Source organism: Chinchilla lanigera, unplaced genomic scaffold, assembly GCF_000276665.1.
Source record: "Chinchilla lanigera isolate Chin_1 unplaced genomic scaffold, ChiLan1.0 scaffold00006, whole genome shotgun sequence".
NCBI classification, from domain to species: Eukaryota; Metazoa; Chordata; class Mammalia; order Rodentia; family Chinchillidae; genus Chinchilla; species Chinchilla lanigera.
In genome coordinates, this window is record NW_004955407.1 from 38,055,772 (window position 1) to 38,077,839 (window position 22,068).

Below are 22,068 nucleotides of genomic sequence, written 5' to 3' on the forward strand. Positions count from 1 at the left end.
AGCTCAGTGGCAAAAGCGCCTGCCTGGCAAGCGCAAGGTCGTGAGTTTGGTTCCCGGTACCGGAGAAAAAAAAAAAAAAAAAAAAAAAAAAAAAAAAAAAAAAGAATTTGCCTTACATCATACAACAAGAATTTGAATTCTAACTCTAACCTCATGCTTCACTACTACCCTAATACCTTACCAAGGAAGAAAGTGAGATGTGCAGCCATATGAAGCATTGCACTCCTCAAAACATTACTGAATCAGAAAATACTAACATTCTAGGGCTGGGGATACCACTCAGGTGCACAGTGCCTGCCTGGCAAGCACAAGGTCCTGAGTTCAAGTCCTGGTACCAAAAAAAAAAAAAATTCTAACATTCAGTATTAACCACTCTTCCCAAAAATACTGGTTTCCCAAAATGAAGATCAGTATTTTATGATCATTAAAAGTCAAACAAACAAGTAGCACAAAGACTTTTTAGTAACAATAGTAAAAGTACAAATGATAAAAGAAAACAATAAACTAGATTTATTTCATCAAAATTTAAACTTTTAGGCTCAAAGGACACTATCAAAGAAGTGAAAATATTACCCCCAGAATGAGAGAAAATATTTTTAAGTCATGTATCAGGTATCTAGAATATATAAAGAACTTTTGCTACAATAAAAAGACAAAAATCCAAATTCAGTATTGGACTACAGAGCTGATTAGATATTTCTCCAAAAATATACAAATGCTAAGCAAGCACATGAAAACATGCTCAACATTATTAATCATTCAGGAAATGCAAGTTGAAACCACAAACTGGCACTTATTACTCACTAGGGCAGTGATGGTGAACCTTTCAGAGCTTTCAATGATACAACACCCCCTGCAGCACGCATTCCATGGGTTCGCCACCACAGCTATATAGTAATAGCTTCAATAAAAAGGACAGACAACTGATGTCCCCTCAAAGCATCATGGGGTTTTAGGGAGTGACTGGATCCTGGATAATACATGTGATACTAGATTATGCCACTGATTGGCTTAGCATAGCTCTAGGTGTGGGTGATGGACTACCTGAAGAGTGCAGACCCACCCTGGATGTGGCTCGTAGCCTGGATGGAATAAAAAAAAGAAGGAGGGGCTGGGGATTTAGCTCAGCGGCAAAAGCGCCTGCCTGGCAAGCGCGAGGTCGTGAGTTCGGTTCCTGGTACCGGAGGAAAAAAAAAAAAAAAAGAAGGAAAGCTCGCTGCTTCCTGCCTACCTAACCTGACATGAACTGCTCTCCTCTCAAATCCCCCTCTGCCATGCCGCCCCGCCTTGGACCCAGCTGATTATGGACTGAAACCTCTGCAGACTGTGAGCCATAAAACTCTCCTTTAATTTGGAGGTGTCAGGTGTTTTGCCCCAGCAAGGAGAAACTAAGAAAATAACAAATGTGAGGATGAGGAGAAAATGAAATGTTGGTTGAAACATAAACCAGTATATAGCCTTTGGAAAGTCTGGCCAGTCCTCAAAAAATTAAACAGAGCTGTTATGTAAATGAGCGAATCAAAGGCTACATATGTATGCACAGCAAAACTTGAACGTGAATGCTGATGAGCAGCATTATTCATAATAGCCTAAAAATGGAAACAATATAAATATAACCTCAGCTGATAAATGGATGAACAAATGTGGCAAATTTCCCTATAATTAAACGCCATCAGGCAATAACTGAGAAGAGCACTGACAAACGCTATACATGGCCTTTAAAACATGCACTACATAAAAGAAACTAGTCACAAAATCAGGCGGTCTGATTTGATTTTTATGAAACATCCAGAATAAGCAGAGGTACAGGAAGTACATTTGTAGGTGCTAAGTGTTGGGGGAGAGGCTGAAAATGGGAAGTGACTGTAAAGTAGTCCACGGTTTCTTTAGGGGTGATGAAAATGTTTATAAATCACATACTAACAATGATGACACAATTCTGTCTACACTGAAACTACCAGATCATATATGTATGTGGTGTATGACTATCTCAACAAAGCTGTTAAAAAATCTAGAGATGTGGTGGCCTATGTCTCCAGTCCCTACTACTCGGGAGACTGAGGCAGAAGCATCACTTGAAACCAGCAGCTCAAGACCAAGCTGAGCAGTACGGCAAGCCCTCACTCCCTTTCTCAACGCAAATCATTACATTTTATTGTAATTTCAGGAGAATGCTCCATTTTCACCTAAATTTGAGATAGATTCAAAGAATTAAGACTAATTCACTTAGGATTATCTTCTATATTTTAAAATTACTCTACTCACCTGTCTTACAGAGCATGAAGACTCATTTCCAGAAGATAGTTCGCGACGGCCAGCGATCCTCCTACGGTAAGTTGGATATTTACGTCTACATGTCCTCTGCCTAGACTGTGACCCCAAAACCACTGAATCCAACTGAAACACAAACATGTTTGATGCAATCAACACCCAAATAAGGACAGTATCAATAAAGTGGGCATTTTATCAAGTTTTTTGCTATATACTGTTAACTCCAGCTTGGTATGTCTATCTACTGTTTTTTTGGGAGACAAAGATAAAGAGTTTCACTATGTTGCCCCTGTGGCCCTGAACTTGCAATATACTCCTGATTCAGCCTCCTGGGAGCTGGGATTCCAAGTGCGAGCCACCACATTCAGCTTTCCATTTATAGTGTCTTTGGAAGCATGAGAAAAGCCACGTTGGATCAGCATTTGTGAAAAACATATTCTAAGTTAACTGGGTTACCATGAGTGGGGTAAAGTAACAATAACTCAAAAAGGATGTCACTTTAAAAAATACAGACTCTCAAGCCAGGCGTGGTGGCACACACCTGCATTCCCAGCACTCAGAAAGCTGAGAAAGGAGGATCACTGCAAGTCCAAGGCCAGCCAAGGCTACAGCCATAGTGAGTTTCAAGACGAATACAGAATACATAGCAAGAAGGGGCTGGGGATTTAGCTCAGCGGCAAAGCGCCTGCCTGGCAAGTGCAAGGTCGTGAGTTCGGTTCCCGGTACCGGACAAAAACCAAAAAAAAAAAAAAAAAAAAAAAAACAGAATACATAGCAAGAACCCATCTCAAAACAAACAAGATAGTAACTCTCAAAAGGGACAAATGAATTTATATACAGTACTGGGGTGTAGTATATGATCTTAATGCATGCATCACTAGCTATAGAGAACAGTATAAATCAGTATCTGAAACAGTCCTCCAACAATCATTTCCACATTTAAAGTTCTTAGATGAACTCATGTTAGTACTTTTCAATTCTGGTGGTATTATTTAAATATATTTTTACTAAAACAAAATATTTTTTAAAAATCAGTCAAAGAAAATCAATGATTTTAATGTTTAAGAGGAACTGTACTCCCCTCACTTGGACAAAAGGCTTCCCACATTTCAAATTTTCTCTAAGATTTCAACATTTCACCATAAAGAGACAGAAAGAAAATCTAACTGTAAAAATTAAGAAAAATCAACGTAAGTAGAAACTAGTCCAAAGGGAAATAAGATGTTAGAATAATAAAATTACCAGACCTCTGTTTTTAAAATAAGTATGAATGAGAACTTTAGCAGAAAACTAAGAACTCTCAAACAAACAGCAAATGAAAACTCAGACTAAACTTAGTAACTAAAATTAAGAATTTAGTAAGTTTAACAGCAGACTGTACACTTAAAACAATGTACTGGATAAAGGTCAAGAAAAAAATCTGTTAGCAGGACAGAGCAGCAAAAGAAACACAAAGGCACCAACAGAAAGCATTTAATATACACTTAAAAGGAAAGATATACAGAAAGTAAAGGATGGAAACACATACAGTACTATGGGCACACCAATCAAAGAAAGCTAGCACAGTTCTACTGTAGCAGACAATGCTTGCCCCATAAGCCACTATACTTCAGAGTTTCTCAGCTGCCCAGGTAACAGTTCCTGTTTCAATTCCAGCTGCTCCTGTCTCTTGGATAGCTGGTCACTGTGATGTGTAACCGGTCGCTGTGATGCACATTGTATACACCAATTCCCAACTGACAAGCCATTCTGCCCCTGTACTTCCTGCTTGCTTATCCCTTATAAGCCCCAGACCATCAGAGCTCAGGGCCTGGTATTTTGGGAGTGATCCCGATCTGTGCCCACTGAGGTAAATAAACCTGCCTCTAAATCCTGGGTGTCATCTGGTGTTTCTGTTTGTCAGTGCACTATTGCTACTATAAAATACAGTGATTATTCAAATAAGGAAACGGAAAACCCCCAATTTATATGCACCGAATAGTAATAGTTTCAAACCACATAAAGCAGAAATTTAGAGAAGAAATAGCCACAGAAAAATGTGCAGAGAATTTTTGTTGTACATAGGTAGCAGTGTGGGCATTAATTGTTATGGCTAAATATCATAGTTTAACAATCTTATTTCCAAAGTAAATATACACAGATACTAAAAGATACATACAAAAAAAAAAAAAAAACCCGCTAAACACAGTCAAAATATGAAAAGCAGCTAGATGTCCTTCAAGAATAGGCTAATCGGGGCTGGGGATTTAGCTCAGCGGCAAAGCACCTGCCTGGCAAGCGCAAGGTCGTGAGTTCGGTTCCCGGTACCGGAGAAAAACCAAAACCAAAACCAAAAAAAAAAGAATAGGCTAATCAAACAGCAATCTATTTACTAATTTGGTATTTCAAGGAAAACAAATGAACTACAGCTTCTTGTACCGACACAGTCTCAGGAGACTCAATAATCAAAGCCAGACAAAAAACAATTCTGTATGTTATGATTTAATTTATACCAGTGTTTCCCAATCTTTCCAACACACTACAGGAAACAATGGAGACTCCCTAACTGTCCTCGGGTGACTTCAGCTTCACAGACTTGTTTACAGTGCCTCGAGCTATGCTTTAAACATCTGCTTAGAAAACAAGCCAAAAGCAGTGTCTCCTCAATACAGAGAGTGAAATGACTAAAAAGTAAAGACAAAGGTGGGGCCCCTCACTGTGGACTGAACCCAAGACCTTCACACTAAACTATATTCTCTAAGCTTTTGAATTTTTTATTTTGTGTCAGAATTTTGCTAAGTTGCCCAAACTGGGCTTCAATTTGTGAACCTTTTCCCTCAGCCTCACAGAGTGCTGAGATTATAGGCATGTGCCACCACACCCAGCCAAAAATGACTGAAGGTTTGTTAAAAGCCAAATTTAAAAATTTTAAATTTAGCCAGGCATGGTAGCATACACCTGTAATCCCAGCACTCAGGAGGCCAAAGGAGGAGGATCACCATGACCAGCCTGGACTATATAGTAAATTCAAGGCCAGCCTGAACTACATAAGTGAGATCCGACCTCAAAAAAAAGGTTAAAGTTATTCATACTTTATTTGATAACATTTGCTGAGTAAATTAATGTAATACGCTAGATGTAGTGGTACACACCTATAATCCCACCACTCAGGAGGCTGAGGCAGGACAGTCACTGTGAGTTCAAGACCAGCCTGAACTGCATAGTGAAACCTTGTCTCAAAAAGACAAAAATAAATAAATATTTTTTAAAATTTAATGTCATTTATTTGGCTACATAAACTGTAATTTATCAAACTAAATATGAAAATAAAAAATTTATGAACACACAAGAGCAATGTAGTCAAATATTTTAAAATTATTCAAAACTTCACTTTTCTAACAGAAATAAAATACTTTTTTTTTTTTTTTTTTGGTTTTTCTCTGGTACCAGGAACCGAACTCACGACCTTGCGCTTGCCAGGCAGGCGCTTTGCCGCTGAGCTAAATCCCCAGCCAGAAATAAAATACTTTAAAAATTAATTTTATAGACTGGGTGTGTGGTGGTACATGCCTGTAATCACAGTATTCAAGAGGCTGAGGCAGAAAGATCAACCTGAGTTCAAGGCCAGCCTGGGCTACATAGCAAGTTCAAGGCCAGCATAAATTACATAGCGAGATCCTGTCTCACAAAAAAAAAAAAAAAAAAAGATAAAGAAAAATCACCATTTTTCACTGTAACTTGTTTTAAACACTGGTTCTCTGGGCACACTGAGCATTTTAATTAATCCAGTTTTAATGAAATCCTGTAGTACAGAAGAAAATCCAAAGCGAGAAATAATAACAGTAGTATTTTAGCCAGTACAGCAAAGCTCTGGATAACCACAAATCATTTTAACATCCAAGATTTCTTTTAAAAGTATGATTTTAAAACTTCAGGAAGAGCCAGGCGTGGTGGCGCATGCCTGTAATCCCAGTACTAGGAAGGCTGAGGCAGGATAATCCTTGCAAGTTCCAGACCAGCCTGGGTTATAAAGTGAGCTCAAGGCCAGCCTAAACTGCGTAAGTCTCAAAAATTAAAAAACAGAAAATAAAAAAAAGCCCTTCGGAAACAGACAAAACTAACTAGCCATTTGGGAAGGCAAAGAATGGAGCAGGAACAGGGCATAGAGGCAAAGTGTCCTGGTATGCTGGGAGGGCTACCATTCTCAGCCTGCATGGCTAGGAAACAAATCATTCCCAGAGTCCTCTAACACTGCTAGGCAAGGGGCAATTAACCTACGTTTTCAAACTGGTTCTTCCTAACAGTTATACAATGGCTAAGTCTTGCTATTTAAAACCCAAAATCAAAACGAAAATTCTTAATTTCAATTTAATTTCTAATTTGCTCATTCCTAAGGAAAAAGAATTTACCTTTTGTGAGAGCTGCAGAGTCTTCCTTTTTCTCCCTATTATATAAAGATTTCTTTCCTCTTCTCCTTTTTCTATTCGAAAGTCTTCCAACCTCCTAAAAAATTAAATATCCAGTTATGAGTCACCAAACTGATAAAGAGCAAAAGTAAATCATTATGATTCTAAAAATCTTAAGTCTCATTCACATGATACAACAGAAAGATGATTTTGCTGTGACCCATTTCAAAGCAGAGGACATGCCATCATGAACATATGTTATCATTCTTCTCTTCTGTGAAAAAACACTGAACATTCTTCTCTCCAGTTTTAACATTACTGAAAATACACAGCTCTATGTTTTGAACATTCTAATGGAGCAAAGTTTCAAGACTAGTATTTGGCCATGGCCTGTATACGAAAAGGACAAAGGCACTGAGGATGAACGCTGGGTTCCAGGTAAACCTTTTCTTCTCAAGGTGCATCTGCAGCCCACACTCACATTCTTCTACCCACAGGGGACTGCTAAATCAGACTCAAACCTCCACCACAGTTGTCCGTTTCACCACAAAAGTATCCCAAAATGACCCTTTTGGGTCTAATGACCATAAAATTCAGAAACCTACAGAAGGCTTAATTATAGCATACTATGTACATGTTAGTAATCTGTAGTATTTTTCATCAAAATTCAAGATTTTGTTTCTCATTAATTATTGTGTGCCTATAGAACCTCAAATTACACACAAGTAACATCTGATGTTACTCAAACTTTTTATTAAACTTCTGATTAAACACATGAAGGAAACACTTCTCAAAATTACCTTCAAGGTCTTAGTTATATGAACTCAACAAATATGACAGAATACTGAAACATTTTTTGTTGGTTTTTTCCAGTACTGGGAATCAGACTCACAACCTCGTGCTTGCCAGGCAGGCACTGTGCCGCTGAGCTAAAACCCCAGCCCTTGAAACATTTTCGCCAGTACTATAAAAACGTATTTGCAAGCTAGGCATGGTGGCACACACCTACAGTCCCAGCATTTGGGAGGCTGAGGCCAGGAGGATCATGAGTTCAAGGCCAGCCTGGAACAAAGCAAGATCCTGTCTCCAAAAAAAAAGTATTTATTGCCTCCTTTTCAATGACTCAAAAATCCAACATCACAAAGCAGCAAGACCTCTACTGCCCAGAATATAATTATGAAATAACTTCTCTCATTAAAAGAAAACAAGCCTGCTTAAAACAAAAGACTGATTCTACATCTAAGTCAAAAAACACAAGAGGAACTGTAACCCCTCTTCCATGGCTAACAGCCAGGATGCTGTGCAAGACTGATACAACCACTTCAAAAGGACCAAGGAGTCTTGAATGGGCTCCTCCTGGCCAAAGAGGGATCAATAAAGACCATGAGAAATAAAGTGAATGTCAGAAATTTCAACAATAAGCAGATATTTCATTATACTGAGTTTCTTTAAGGTACGGTAATGGCACTGGGGTTCTACTTTAAGACAATTCTTTACATTTTAGTAATATATAATGAAGTACTTGTAGACAAAATGACATTATGTCTGCAATTTCTTTCAAAATAACCCTGAAACAAAAACTGTGGTGAAGCACACCTGTAATCCCAGCTACTTGGGAGACAGACAGGAGGATCTCAAGTTGGGGGCCAACTCAGGCAACTTCCCAAGACCCTATCTCAAAATAAAATTAGAAAGAGTTGGGATATAGCTCAGGGGTAGAGCCTCCAGATCAATACTCAGCACTGCAAAACATTTATAAAAATAACAATACTAAAAGGAGAAAAATAAAAGTATAGATGAAGTAAAATTGGCTATGAAAATACTTACCAAAGTAAAAAGGTTAGAGAATAATTTTGATTTTTTTAAAATCACATTTAAGATTACCATTCACTGCTAAAAATATATTTATATGATTATGAACACAACTAATGGAATAAAAGGTGTGTAAGTAACCACATGAATATATTTTCACAGATAGAAACAACATAAATAAATATCCTAAAACAAACCTAAATATGCCCAGTGGTACCTCTGGTACAACCACTCTTCGTTTCCAAGCCTGCAGGTCCCGTTCTGTCGCAATCTGACTCCGCGGGGCATTTTGGTGCATCTGGCGGACACCTTCAACTTGTCCACTGCGACGCAAACCAATATTTGGAGGGGACTGGATGTCTAAACTTACTCTTCTAAAGCCTAGGGAACAATGATTAAGAAATGATGCCAAACTAATTTGCAGTAAATACACATTTAACAAGCATGTATTCTTCCTATAGACCAAAAACAAATAAAAGGACCTACTGAAAAAAAGCAAGAGAAGTCTTGATGTGACTAAGATCAAAAAGTAAAACACCAAACATTTAACTACTAAAACTTGACTCTGAGGCGGTGTGATGGTGTGTGCCTGTAAACTCAGCACTCAGGAGCCAGAGGCAGGAGGATCACCCCAAGTTCGAGGCCAATATGGGCTACATAGTGAGTTCAAGGCCAGCCTGAACTGCAAAGCGAGACCCTGTTGAAGAAATACTTTTTAAATGGAAAAGCAAATAAAGTTCTAAGTTTAACTGCCAGCCAGGTGTGGTGGCACATACCTATAATCTCAGCACCTGGGAGGCTGAGGCAGGAGGACCGTAGTGAGATTAAGGCCAGCCTGGACTACATATTGAGTTCAAGCCCAGCCTGAACTACATAGTGATGCCTTGTCTCAAAAATCAAAAAAAATACATATTAAATCAAATTTAAAAATCTAAATTTAACTGCCCATGTCATAGTGTTATTCTCCAACAATCTGAAAACATGTACAAGGTTCATTAATCACAAAATTTCTTATAATAGCTAAATATAAGGAACAAAATAAATGCTCATAGTTATAAAAACAAGATGAAGAAAACGATGTGAGGGGCTGGGAATCTATATTCTATAATCTATATATTAGTGGCACAGCGCCTGCCTGGCAAGTGCAAGGTCCTAAGTTCAACTCCTGGTACCAAAAAAAAAAAAAGAAAGAAAGAAAAAGAAAGCCATGTGAACTGACATGCAATAACTCCTAAAATATACTGTCAAAGGACAAAAGCAAGGTACGGAGGAATGTACGTATATCTTGCATCCCCTCCCCTAACACATTGAGGACCCAATACCCACTACTCAGGATGCTCCCCTATAATGTTGAATCCAATCATGAGGAAATGGTCAGACCAATCCACGTTGAGGGAAAAAACCTGCAAAACAGCACCCAACCCTTTCAAACTGTCTGTTATGAGAAAACTTTTTGAAATTTAAAAAAAAAGACATATCTAAATGCAATAAGCAATGCTTGAATAATCCTGAATTTTTAAAAAAGCCATGATGAAAGACAACATGAAGGAAAAACAGTGAAATGAGAACTACAAAGAAGAGTAATATTGTAAAAGCAAAATCTGTTGAGTGAGGCCATTGTACTGTGGTTATGTAAGAGAATAGGCATGGCTCTTTCAAGACACAGAATGACACATTAAAGGTAGAAAGTGTCACAAGTTGTTTCCAACTGACTCTCAAATGCTGATTCAATTTTTCAAGAATTACAAATGTTAAAACACAGGGAAGCTACAAGTATAGTTTTCCTTTAAAAGACACTTTCTTTACCAGGCACATTCCAAGAATCCTAGCTACTCAAGAGGCTCAGGAAGAAGGATCCCAAGTTTAGGGTCAAGCTAGGCCACTTAGTCAGACGCTATCTCCAAATATAAAAATGGGTTAGGGATGTAGCTCAGTGGTAGACGACCTGCCTGGCATGTACAAAGCTCTGGTTTCTATTCCCAGTAATGAAAGTAAACAAAAAAACTACTTTGTTATGTGTTCCTATTAAATAATTTTTGTAAATATTTTTAAATAAGGCAAAAAAGGTTTCATCATCCTTCCATAGCACTTGAAAATCAAATGAGCATTTGCTACATCATCTTATCAAGTAACAAACCTACCTCAGAATACTTCAGCTGCAAAAGTATCTCGCTTAAAGTTTTTCACAATGCACATACTTGCCAGCAACCTTGGAATTTTCAATTCCAACACAGCCACATTAACTACTTCCCAGAAGTTTATTACCTCTTCGAGGCGTCTCTTCCCCATTTGCAAGTCCACCTGGCCCAGTGTCCTGCTCTGCTCCCATCCTCTGATCTTGCTGCTGCTGCAGCTGCCTTATCATTCCATCCAGGATGCTGGACTCTGGGCTTCCCTCGCCGTTATCATTGGTTTGGAGGCTTATGACTTGTTCAATTACCTCTCCGTCACCTACAAATTCAATTCATGAATATGCAGTCATGACACACATGAGCAGAAAAAGAAGGCAAAACTTCACGAGACTCCAATTAAAAATCTGTTAACAGAGCTGGGGATGTAACTCATGGGTGGAGTACTTGCCTGACATATGTGAGCACTACTGAAGTAAAATACATTAACATTTGTCTGAGCTCCTGTTTTCAAAAAATACACAACTAAAAAGATAATTTACACATCTATAACTAAGAAAAAATTCAAAACAAAACCCATAGTTTAAAGCACCACAGAAACCTCACAGGGCCTCTGAAATCCTAGGAAGTAGAGAATGTTTCACTACCCCCTTACTGACCAGTATCTCCCTGTAACACAGCAACGTTAGGTAGTTTCTGATGTGGAGAAAAAGCAGTAACATTTAATGTCTTCTCTACTATTTTAAGGAAAGGGGTGGGGAGAAACATCTTAGGCCTTCAACAAATGACAGCGGAGCTCTCCTTTGCCCAAGTATGCTCAGACTGCACGCAGGCTGATGGAGGTAGTCCCACCTGACTCTCCACTAAGCTTCACTTACTTTACCCCTAGTTACCTTTTTAACAGGGCTGGTACCCATACTTCTTTGCTCAAGCACAAAATTAATTTTTCAAATATCCCTTTTCAGAGGTATTTACAACAGGTGTATGATCAGTGTAGATGGGAAAATGTGTTACACGTTTGTGGGTTTGGAAATACGTTTTAGAAATACGTCTAACTACTATTTTCATGCAAAAAACCCTTACAAAGTCTCCTACCATAAGATATATCTGTTTTGAACACAGACTCAATATATATAAGCCCTATCTACCCTTTGTCCTCTCCTCTTAAATGGAGCATTAATGAAAAGGAACGCGAAGATATTACTTGCCACCATAGTAAGAGCCAAAAATTGAACTCACAGAGCATTACAGGAGGAAAACACTTCTATCCGACTACCCAAGCATTTAGATATATGCACACAAGTATCTTCGTTTTACTCAACTCATAACATCTTCATTTTACTATGAAAACCAATAAAGAACTTCCAAAGGGTACAGTTATGCTTCAGATTAACTTTATCTTAAAAAACTGTGAAATTTTTAATCACTCAAGAAATGAACTGAAAAAGAAGTGGTGAAATTCCATCTTATTAACAATATTTAATGTAAACAGTCTACACTCTCCAATTAAAGGATATCAGATTGCACATGTCTACAAAAAAACCTGCATAAATTGAAAGACACAGTCCTGAGTTTGATTCCTAGTACCAAAATAATGAAACAGTAACAATAATAATAATAATCTTCAAAAAAATTTTTCCAGGGACAGAGACATCTTATAATGATAGAAGAATTAATTTATTAAGAGAACCCCAAAATGTGTATATACCTAATGAAAAAGCTTTAAAATACAGAAAGTAAAAATTAATAAAACTGAAGAAAGAAAAAAGGAAAAAACAAAACTCAATGTTATAGTTGGATAGCTCCAATCTCACAACACCCCAAAACTGGGAACAAGGCAAATGTCTCCCAATTATCAATGGACGGATAAACAATGATGGCACATCCACCCATCCATCCATTTCATAGGGCCCTATCTAATAATAACCCAAAACAAATACCTACACATGTAGTAACATAAGACCTTCAAATCCACCACGCCAAGTGGAAGAAGTCAGGCACCAAGTCTACATATTGAACGTTTCCATTTATAGTAAGTTCTCCTTACCCACAAAGGACGTGTTTCAAGACCTCCACGGTGGGTGTCAAAAACCACAGATAGTACTGAACCTTATAGAAACTATGGTTTACCCCAAACTATCTATGTGCACAAACCTAACGCCTTTTCCATCTTAAAGCACTACTGCACACCCACACCGTGACTGTAATTTGTATTTGTGTTTTGACACAGGGTCTCGCTACAGAGTGTAAGATGGCCTTCAACTCTATCTTGGAGGCTGGTCTCAAAACTGAGCTCTTCCTGCTGCAGCCTCCCATAGTACTGGGATTACAGGCATCCACCTTGGCACCTGGCCTGTGGTTTAACTCTTGTAATTTGAGATGCAACAGCAAAACCAGCACACACTTCTTTTTCTTTCATCACAATTTCACAAAACAAGATTCAATCTTACCACAGATTTCAGCAACTTCAGCATATTGTATATTCCTTTCCTTATCAAACACAGAACTTTCACCTTTTCACTCAAAGAAAGAGTATTTCAGCTTTTCTCTGGCGTACCTGAGTTGCCACCATCACTAATCTTGCACTCTGGGGCTGAGTTAGGATAGAAGAAATAAAAGGTAGAAAGGAGACCAGGAAATCATAATGAAAAACTGTACTTTGTCAGAAGATTGCAACTTCAGGCCATAGCGGAGATCACCCCAGCAGCCGCCCCGCCAAGTGACAGTGGCTGGATTTACTGCACAGCCTTTCTTTCTAGGACCAGCCCATCACCAAAAGGCCATAAACTGGCCCAATTATGAAAGTAAACAACAGGCTGAGCAAACCCAGAGGCTGTTCAAATCACCTGTTCTGAAAAACAAAAACAAAAACCATGCTTGTGAACAGGCTGGTACCTTTTGTGCATGCGTGCACACACACACTTTCCCCTTAGCTTTTCACCGTCTCAAGGAAAGTACTCATGTGCCCAGTTCCAAACCATAATACATCTCATTTCTCTGAGCACCCACACTACCCTCTCGAGTGTGTCCTATACTCTCCGCCTTTACCTAACGGACCAGTGATGGCAAACCTCTTAGAGCTTTCAATGACACCAAACAGCTGGCTACAGTATGCGTGCCACAGGCTCACCACCACTGAAATAATCTTAGTAGTGCATTTTTCTGACACGTCCTGAAAATACTTTCTCTGCAACGGGAGTTAGCAAATCTGCTGCAGCAGAGTCAGCTCAGTTTGGGAAACTCTCAGACCTAGCATAATGACAGGGTCATGGTGAAGTAAAGTTAAGAGTTACTTAAACACAGCAATGCAGAACTCGAACAGTCGATCTGCTAAACAACAGGGCTACCAAGTGGGTAATAGGTCATTAGTTTATATATCATAGATGTGCTAGCCAAAAGGATTCACGACCTAGGCAAGATAACACAAATTTTATCATGCCACTCAGAACATCATGTAATTTAGAACTTCTTACTTACTTCTGGAATTTGCCATTTAGTATTTCTGAACAGTAGCTGACTACTGGTACACAGAAGCACATTAAGTGAAAATAGGTAAGGAGACTACTGCATATATAAGCACTTGCTAGGTAAAATTAAAGTGACAGAAAAGAGAGTAGTAGTCACAAAGGACTGGGAAGAGGAAAAGACTGGTTTTAAATGAGCCCAGGGAACATGAAGAGCAACAGAAATGTTCTGTGTCTTGATTTCAGTGATGGTTGTTACATGATTAATATTTGTCAAAACCCATCTAAACTGTTTACTTACAACTGGTGGCTTTTATAATATATGCAATACACTTCAATAAAATTATTTAAAAATAAACATTTGAAATTACATCCAGGCCTGGTTTTGTCACACACGCCTATAATCCCAGCACTCGAGAGGCTGAGACAAGAGGACTGCTGTGAATTTAAGGCCACCCTGGGCTACAAAGTGGGTTCAAGGCCAGCCTGAACTGCGTAGTGCAACACTGTCTCAAAAAGACAAAAATAAAAACAAAATCATATATATTTGGTGATTTCACTCCACTAAGTAAATCCTCACCCAACCAAAATAGCATTCTCCCCCTAATATCTGTAGAAAGAAATACTTCACTATTAACACATGAAATTAAAACTCTGCATCTGGCTAACAGAGGAGAGGCAGAAGATGATCCTAGAACATCTGGTGCCAAAAAAGTAAGGAACTGCATTTACAATAAAGGGGACTCAAGAGCAGACAGCTTGAAAAGGTTTCTCAAGAGATAAACCTAAGGATAATGACTACTAAGTAATGCTAACCCACTATTTAACAACCCATCAGAATGTACTAAAAACATAATGAATTATGCCAATAAACACAGTGACAGAAACTCATAATAAAATGTAGATGAACGATGATGAAGTTAAAGTAACTGTCTATGCAGCTTTCATAGTGACAACCTACACAATGGATCCTAAAACGTGGGAAAAGTCACGCAAAGAACAGAGCATTTACATACCTTACTACTCGTTACAAAGAGAAAAGTAGTAACTTTATAGTGGAGAAACTTGGCAAATGCAACATCAACCAAGTATTAAAGATATTACCAGTCACTGGACAAAACACAAATCATAAGCATGCTGACATAGTACGGTCCATGAAGACAACATCATTTATGAAGTATTCTGTCAAAAGCACAATCAAATTCCAAGAGGCAAACCCAGCCTACAAAATGCCTGATATAGTCTACAAAATCCCTAGCCTACACTGTTCCACTATACCAATGGCATCGAAGTCAAAAGCTAAATCCTTGCTCCAAATTGCAGGAAACTGATGCTCATGGTGGCACTTGCCTGTAATCCCAGCACTCAGGAGGCTGAGGCAGGAAGAATGCAGTAAGTTCACGGCCAGCCTAGGCTACACAGTAAGATCGAAGCAGGCCGGCACTACAAAGGGAGATCTTGTCTCAAAAACAAAACAAAATTAAAACAGATTAAAGAAATATGACATCTACATTTCAAGTGTAGTCTAAACTACAATCAGTGAACAAAAGAGCTACAAATTAGAATTGCCAAATTTTAATTACAGACTATATATTTGACAACAGCATTATATAAATGTTAAATGTCCTAATTTTAAAAATTGCGTATTAAAGTACATAGGGGTAAGTGGGCCTGAGATAAATTTTATAAATACACACACACACACACGATAGGATAGTTATACTACTTCTTTTAGTTCATTGAAAGAAACAGTTTGTGCTTATATTGTTTGATCAGTTATGCATGCCTATATCTTGTAATCTGAGCAATTAATTTGAAGATAACAATATATATTAACCACTGTTAATCTATTATCTTCTTTTAAAATTCTGTTACTTTATTATTTTTGCCCTTTAAAATAAAATTTAAAAATATATATCAACACTTGAACCTAAAAAAATGGAAGTTGTTTGTATTTTTTTAGTGTTTCAAATAAAAAGTTTAAAACAAGAAAAAGAAATTAGAAAATAAAAAGACTTCTCACTTACTTGTGGCCACATAGCCAAGCTGTGGAACCAAATGTTCATCGGCAGAATTTTCCCGACCAGGCACCAATCTCTGATATTTAGTTGGATGAGGATTTCCATCAACATCCACCAAGAATGGCGGAGGCATAAGATGAGGAGCCTGTTGAGTTTGCTCATCTAAGACATAATTATTAGAATCTCTAATCAGTGGTCGGTAGTCAGTATGGAAGAACATCTGATCAGGAATCTAGAAAAGTATAAAGTTCACATGATGACATTCTAAGATTTGTAAATGTTAAAGAAAACAAATATTTAACATTAAATAAAATTTAAAACACAAGGAAATCAATACAGCTGAAGTATTGCCAAGCCATTTCTCACAACTATCTGTTCTATATACTGCAAGAAAACATTTAAAAAATAACCTTTTCATATGGTTTGCTGCACCCAAAACCAAATATCAGAAGATGCCCATGAGAGTCTGTACAGGCGAAATGTTGTCCATCCTGTGAAAACTTGCAGTCAAACACAGCTCCATGTCCTTGGCCTTCAATCTAGGAAAATTGGAGAGAAGACAGTGCTATTAAATGTAGATAACCTGCTACAATATATCCCTCCCTGAACTTTTCTCCCAGACAAAGCTGGGGGGCAAACTCAGGCTTTGTACACATAGCACTATACCACTGAACTACAGCCCCAGCCCCTACAAAGAACATTTAATTAACAACTCTCCATTCAGCACAAATGTCAATACTGTAAGGTGCTTTTCAGATAACACTAACACACTGAAAAAAAAAAAAAAATCCTTAAAAGACATTGTAACACCAGTTCTCAAAACTAACGCTCGCAACCAAATAATCCAAAAGGAAGGCTTTCTTTACTCCTTACAAGTGAATGACAAGCAATCCCATTCATCAGCTTTTACTTTCCTATATAATAAAAAGACTAACAATCTACTGGGTAAATGACCTGAGATTAACAACGTTTGATGTTTACATACTAAAATGTAAATTTTTCTGGAAGGTAAGGAGGGCTCTACTTCGACTCATTACTAAGGTGACTGGCAACCACACACAACTGGGCAATGCTGCAAGCCTGCAGCACACACATGTGAATGCTAGCAGCTGCTCAACTTCAATCCACCACCAATTTCAGGGAGGGTGCTGCTCTCAGAGCATCTGAGCCTTAATGTAAACCTTTTTGTGAGGCAGGGTTTCACTCTGCAGCTTAGACTGGCCTTGATTCACTTTGTAGCCTAGGCTGGCCTCAAATTCCCAGCAATCCTCCTGCCTCAGCATCCCAAGTAATGGGATTACAGGTGTGTGCCACCACACCTACCCAAGCTCTTATTCTTTCTTTTTAGCTGTGCAGCATACTAATTCACCATCATCGATTTATGGGTAAGTTAGTTGTTTGGTTAACACTACAGTATGAAGCTACACATTAGTTCTCAGGACCTATAATTTTCCAATAATGTAAACTTTAAGTGTGATCAGTGCTAGAAAATTAATCATCCACCCACATCTGTGAAAAGGAACACATCCATGCCCAAGTAGGCCACTGTACTAAAAGCAGTACTTCCCTACCACCATTATACTAAACACGGGTGGGTACCAATTAGCACACCTAGAAAAAATGAAGTCACTGCCATTATTCAGGATACTGCTGACTAAAGGCAATCTATACCTAAATAGGTATTTTTCTCCAACTGACTGCTACACCATGGACACCCAGATCCAGATGCACATGATCCCTCGCCACGGCAGCTGCCTCTCACAGCACTCGTCTGCCTGGCTGGGCTCCTACACAGTAAAACACAGGCAGGTGGGCAGGAGCCTGAGGGTGGCAAGGAAAAGACAGTAACAGCAACTCTTCCCAGAGTACCTGTGGGCCAAAGGCACCACAGCCTTCCCACAGTTACCGGTTAAGAGGCAAGTCTTGCAAACGGGCAAACCTATCTCCCTAGAGTAAGGAAGAATTGGATTTTTTAGGAATTCCTGACAAAATCCCACCCGTAACTGTGACCTCAGAACAACTCAATGTCACAGAAGTTGATTATGTATGTACGAAGTTGATTATGTACGTACGTATGTACATTGTACTAACAGTATTGACACACCTGTGGGATTAGTCTAGCACTACAGAATTAAGAGTCTTTCAGGAGAAAAGATAAGGAGAACGTAGCATAAAAGGTCAACTATTAGCATTTGGCTTAGCAGTTATTCCAATCACGTATGTTGTTTAAAGCCTGAATTAATGTCATTTTGTGCTATGATAAGCTAAATTGAACCTGGACTAGTCTTGCTGAGTGTTAAAGGATAACTAAAGAATGGATGTACTCTACAATTTTAATGTAATCACAAATTTGTAAAAGAAGGCCTGGTTCTTCTTCCAATAATTTGAATACACAAAGACACAACTTGCAGAGATGTCTAAATACCTATTTGTAGTCTGGCATAGGATGGTCTTCAAGTCTAAGAACTATTCACTTATAGGGGCCTACTATGCTGCTTCCAAAATTAATTACACTTGGAAATAGAACTCAATATAAATAGTGAAGTGTAATTTCTTTAAGCATATCTCATATGGCAACAGAATCTAATCATGAAGACATAGACAAAACTGAGGGAGACATTCTAGCTAGGCACAGTAGAGAGCACCTACAGTATCAACTACTTGGGTGACTGAGGCAGGAGGAATGCTTGAGGCCAGGAGTTCAAAACCAGTCTGAACAACAACAAAAAAACCCTCAGTGGGGCTGGGGATTTAGCTCAGCGGCAAAAGCGCCTGCCTGGCAAGGGCAAGGTCGTGAGTTCGGTTCCCGGTACCGGAGAAAAACCAAAAAAAAAAAAAAAACCCTCAGTGACATTTTATGACATAACTTGTGTATACTCATCAAAAGTCAAAGAGCAGCCACGTGCTGTGGCACACACCTGTAATCCCAGGTATGCAGGAAGTTTAGGCAAGAGGATTCCAAGTTTCAGGTCAGTCTGGGCAATTTAGTAAGACTCTGTCAACATAAAAAATAAAAAAGGCCACCTGTATTCCTAACACTCAGGAGGCTGAGGCAAGATGATCACTGTGAGTTCAAGGCCAGCCGAGACTACACAGTGCATCTAGGCCAGCATGAACTACATACCAAGACCCTGTCTCAAAAAAAAAGTAAAAAATAAAAAGGCTGGATATACATCATCAGTGGGAAAGTACCCCTGGATTCAATTCCCAGTACTGGAAAAACAGTAAAAATGGTGAATGAGCAAGAAGGAAGACAAAGAAGACTGAGGGCTATTAAAGAAAGGAGAAAGACAAAATCACTTAGTACAACGAATACATCACACTCAGTTGGGACTCTGGCCTAAAGAGCAAAATACACCTATCCAATGCACTACTGGACTTACTGGCAAAATATGAACATAGACCTGGACTAAATAATACAATTTTATCAATGTTAAATTTGATGTATTTATGGTTACATAAGAAATTCTAAAAATATACAACAGTATCCTAATTTGATTCAAGAATACAAATACACGTAATAAGGAAAAAAGATGAAACAGTCTAATGATATTTGATCCCTACATTCTATTTAGGGATGTATGCTGAGTAATAGTTACTGAGTACTAGCTTACTGATAATTATTTCTTACAGTTTTATCTGTTATCAACTATTTCAATAAATTCAATCAGTGAAAAAGCTGTTTGTATAAGTACCATAAATTTGTGAATTTAAACCAACAGAAGTAATTCTCACACACAAAAAGCTATATAGATAACTTCTGAAAATCTTCTCCCTTGTATAAAACAATTATGCAGAGAATTTCATGCATGTGTAGCTATATAAGTCAGTAGCTATATAGTCAGCGATATAAGTCAGATACTTAAGCTTCAAGTACTCTGATTTCTAGAAAAACAAACTGACAAAACCTACAAACTAAATTCTGACTATTGCTTGTAAATCCAAATTACTCTAAGCAAATGCAAAAATGCATAAAGATCCTCCTCACTTACCGTATTAAAATAATGTTTCAACTTGGTGCCTTTTGTAATATCCCATATAAATATGCTGCCATCATGTCCCGCAGATAACATAATTCTTGGATCGAAAGGATGTGTCTCCAAAACAAATACTTCATCAGCATGTCCCTTTATTCCAAAAGTCATAATATTAATGATGGTTTACAAGTTGTAAGTTGAAAATTATATTTATAAAGTTGCTCATACTGTCAAATTACATAAGGGATTTAAAAATATATCAGTGACAGTAATTTAAAACATTGCTATTTATAAAAATTTCCAGTCATTTGGTAAGTTAAACAAAACAACTTCTTCAGCACGTTAATCTTACAGGTCAGGCCGGGGATATAGCTCAGCGGCACAAATACAAGATCCCAAGTTCAATTCCAAGCACCCAAAAAAAAAAATATTTTTACATGTAACAGTTCAAAAATTCTGATTCATCTCATCTAATAAGAACTACCTACCAGTAAATTATGAAGCAGCTGTCCGGTGTAAGAATTCCATACTTTGAGGACATGATCATTCACAGCTGTGACAACAATGCTATCATTCTGATTCCAAGCTATCATTGTTACTTTGGGTTTCATAAACCTTTCTTCTTCTGAAGACAAGTCTCTAACAAAAAAGTACATATGGTATAAATCATTTGGATGGTAGGGTATACAATGTATATGATCCTTCATCAATACAAGAATAACTAAAGAAATCTAATTTGTGTGCCTATTTTATTAGTCCTATTATTTATAAAGAGTACATCACACCTGAACAGATTACCTAGAAAAAGATCAAGGCAAAATCAGGTAGGTAGTAAACAAGTTAGAAGCAGTTCAGAGCTACAGGCACATTTTGGGATACCACATCCACTTCTCAAAGTACAGATATTCCACATTTAACCGCTTATCTGTTTAACAACTGTTTAGATTTAAGGCTTTCTGTACATGTTGTTTATGGAGCCTCAATGTCTTTTTTTGGTATAGTACACCTTATTTATACAATACAGTAATTTTCACTGATTGTACTGTGTAATTCTATAGTTTTACACTGTCATACATTATAGTACATCATGTCAGTTATGCAAATAAAAGCAAAGCCATCAAGGTGGAATTTCTTTTAACCATTTCTTTCTTCTGAATATTATAATGTACATACTGTATACAATTCCTCATTTAGTGACCAATTTAATTAACAACCCAGTCACAGGACCATAGATTGGTCATTAAATGAAGAGTATAAGGTTTTTCTCCCCTTTTTTTTTTGTTTTTTTTTTTCAGGTACCGGGAATCGAACTCATGACCTTGCACTTGCCAGGCAGGCGCTGTGCCACTGAGCTAAATCCCCAGCCCCCTCCAAATCTATTGCTAACACTTACTTTGAACTGTTTCACCAGTGAAAGCAAGGAAAGAAATTTTACCATTTTCACATTCCCAATTTCAAAAAAACTACCTGATATGTATCCTACTGAACTACAAATGAGACTCTTCCTCTTTTTATTTCCTTGTCCCCAGGAGACACTTGGCAAGAACTACCATAGATACACACTACAGTGATTTGCAACCTACACTTTCTCTGCAAACAACAGTATTATGCAATAAATAGTGGAAAGAAGAACACTAAATTATTAAATTATCAACATCAAATTATCAATAGCTTGGGCCAGGGGTATAGCTCAGCAGCCCAGTGCCTGCCTGGCAAGCACAAGGTTTTGATTTTGTTTCCGCGTACCAAAAAAAAAAAAAATTCAACAGCTTTTCTATATACCAATAATGGACTAAGAAGTAAGGAAAACAATTCCCTGCACAATAGCTTCAAAAAATAAAATATCCACGGATCAATCTAAACAGGCAGATGAAAGACAGACTTCTACAATGAATATTTCTGAACACTGAAGAAAGACACCGAAGACATTAGAAGATGGAAAGACATCCCATTGCGTGGATTGGTAGAATTAAAACAGCCATATTACCAATGTAATCCTCATCAAACTA

General features: G+C 37.9%; 1 protein-coding gene across 3 annotated transcripts in view; it reads right to left on the reverse strand.

Moving 5' to 3' along the window:
- The window catches only part of Brwd1 (bromodomain and WD repeat domain containing 1), a gene marked incomplete in the record, with an annotated part of 104,573 nt that overhangs the window by 52,386 nt on the left and 30,119 nt on the right, over positions 1 to 22,068 (reverse strand). For all 3 annotated transcript variants that reach the window (XM_013504839.1, XM_013504832.1, XM_013504835.1), the window contains 8 exon segments: positions 2,266 to 2,397; positions 6,660 to 6,753; positions 8,666 to 8,849; positions 10,734 to 10,919; positions 16,089 to 16,314; positions 16,493 to 16,621; positions 20,075 to 20,209; positions 20,548 to 20,698. In XM_013504839.1, the coding sequence (XP_013360293.1) occupies positions 2,266 to 2,397; positions 6,660 to 6,753; positions 8,666 to 8,849; positions 10,734 to 10,919; positions 16,089 to 16,314; positions 16,493 to 16,621; positions 20,075 to 20,209; positions 20,548 to 20,698 (1,237 nt within the window).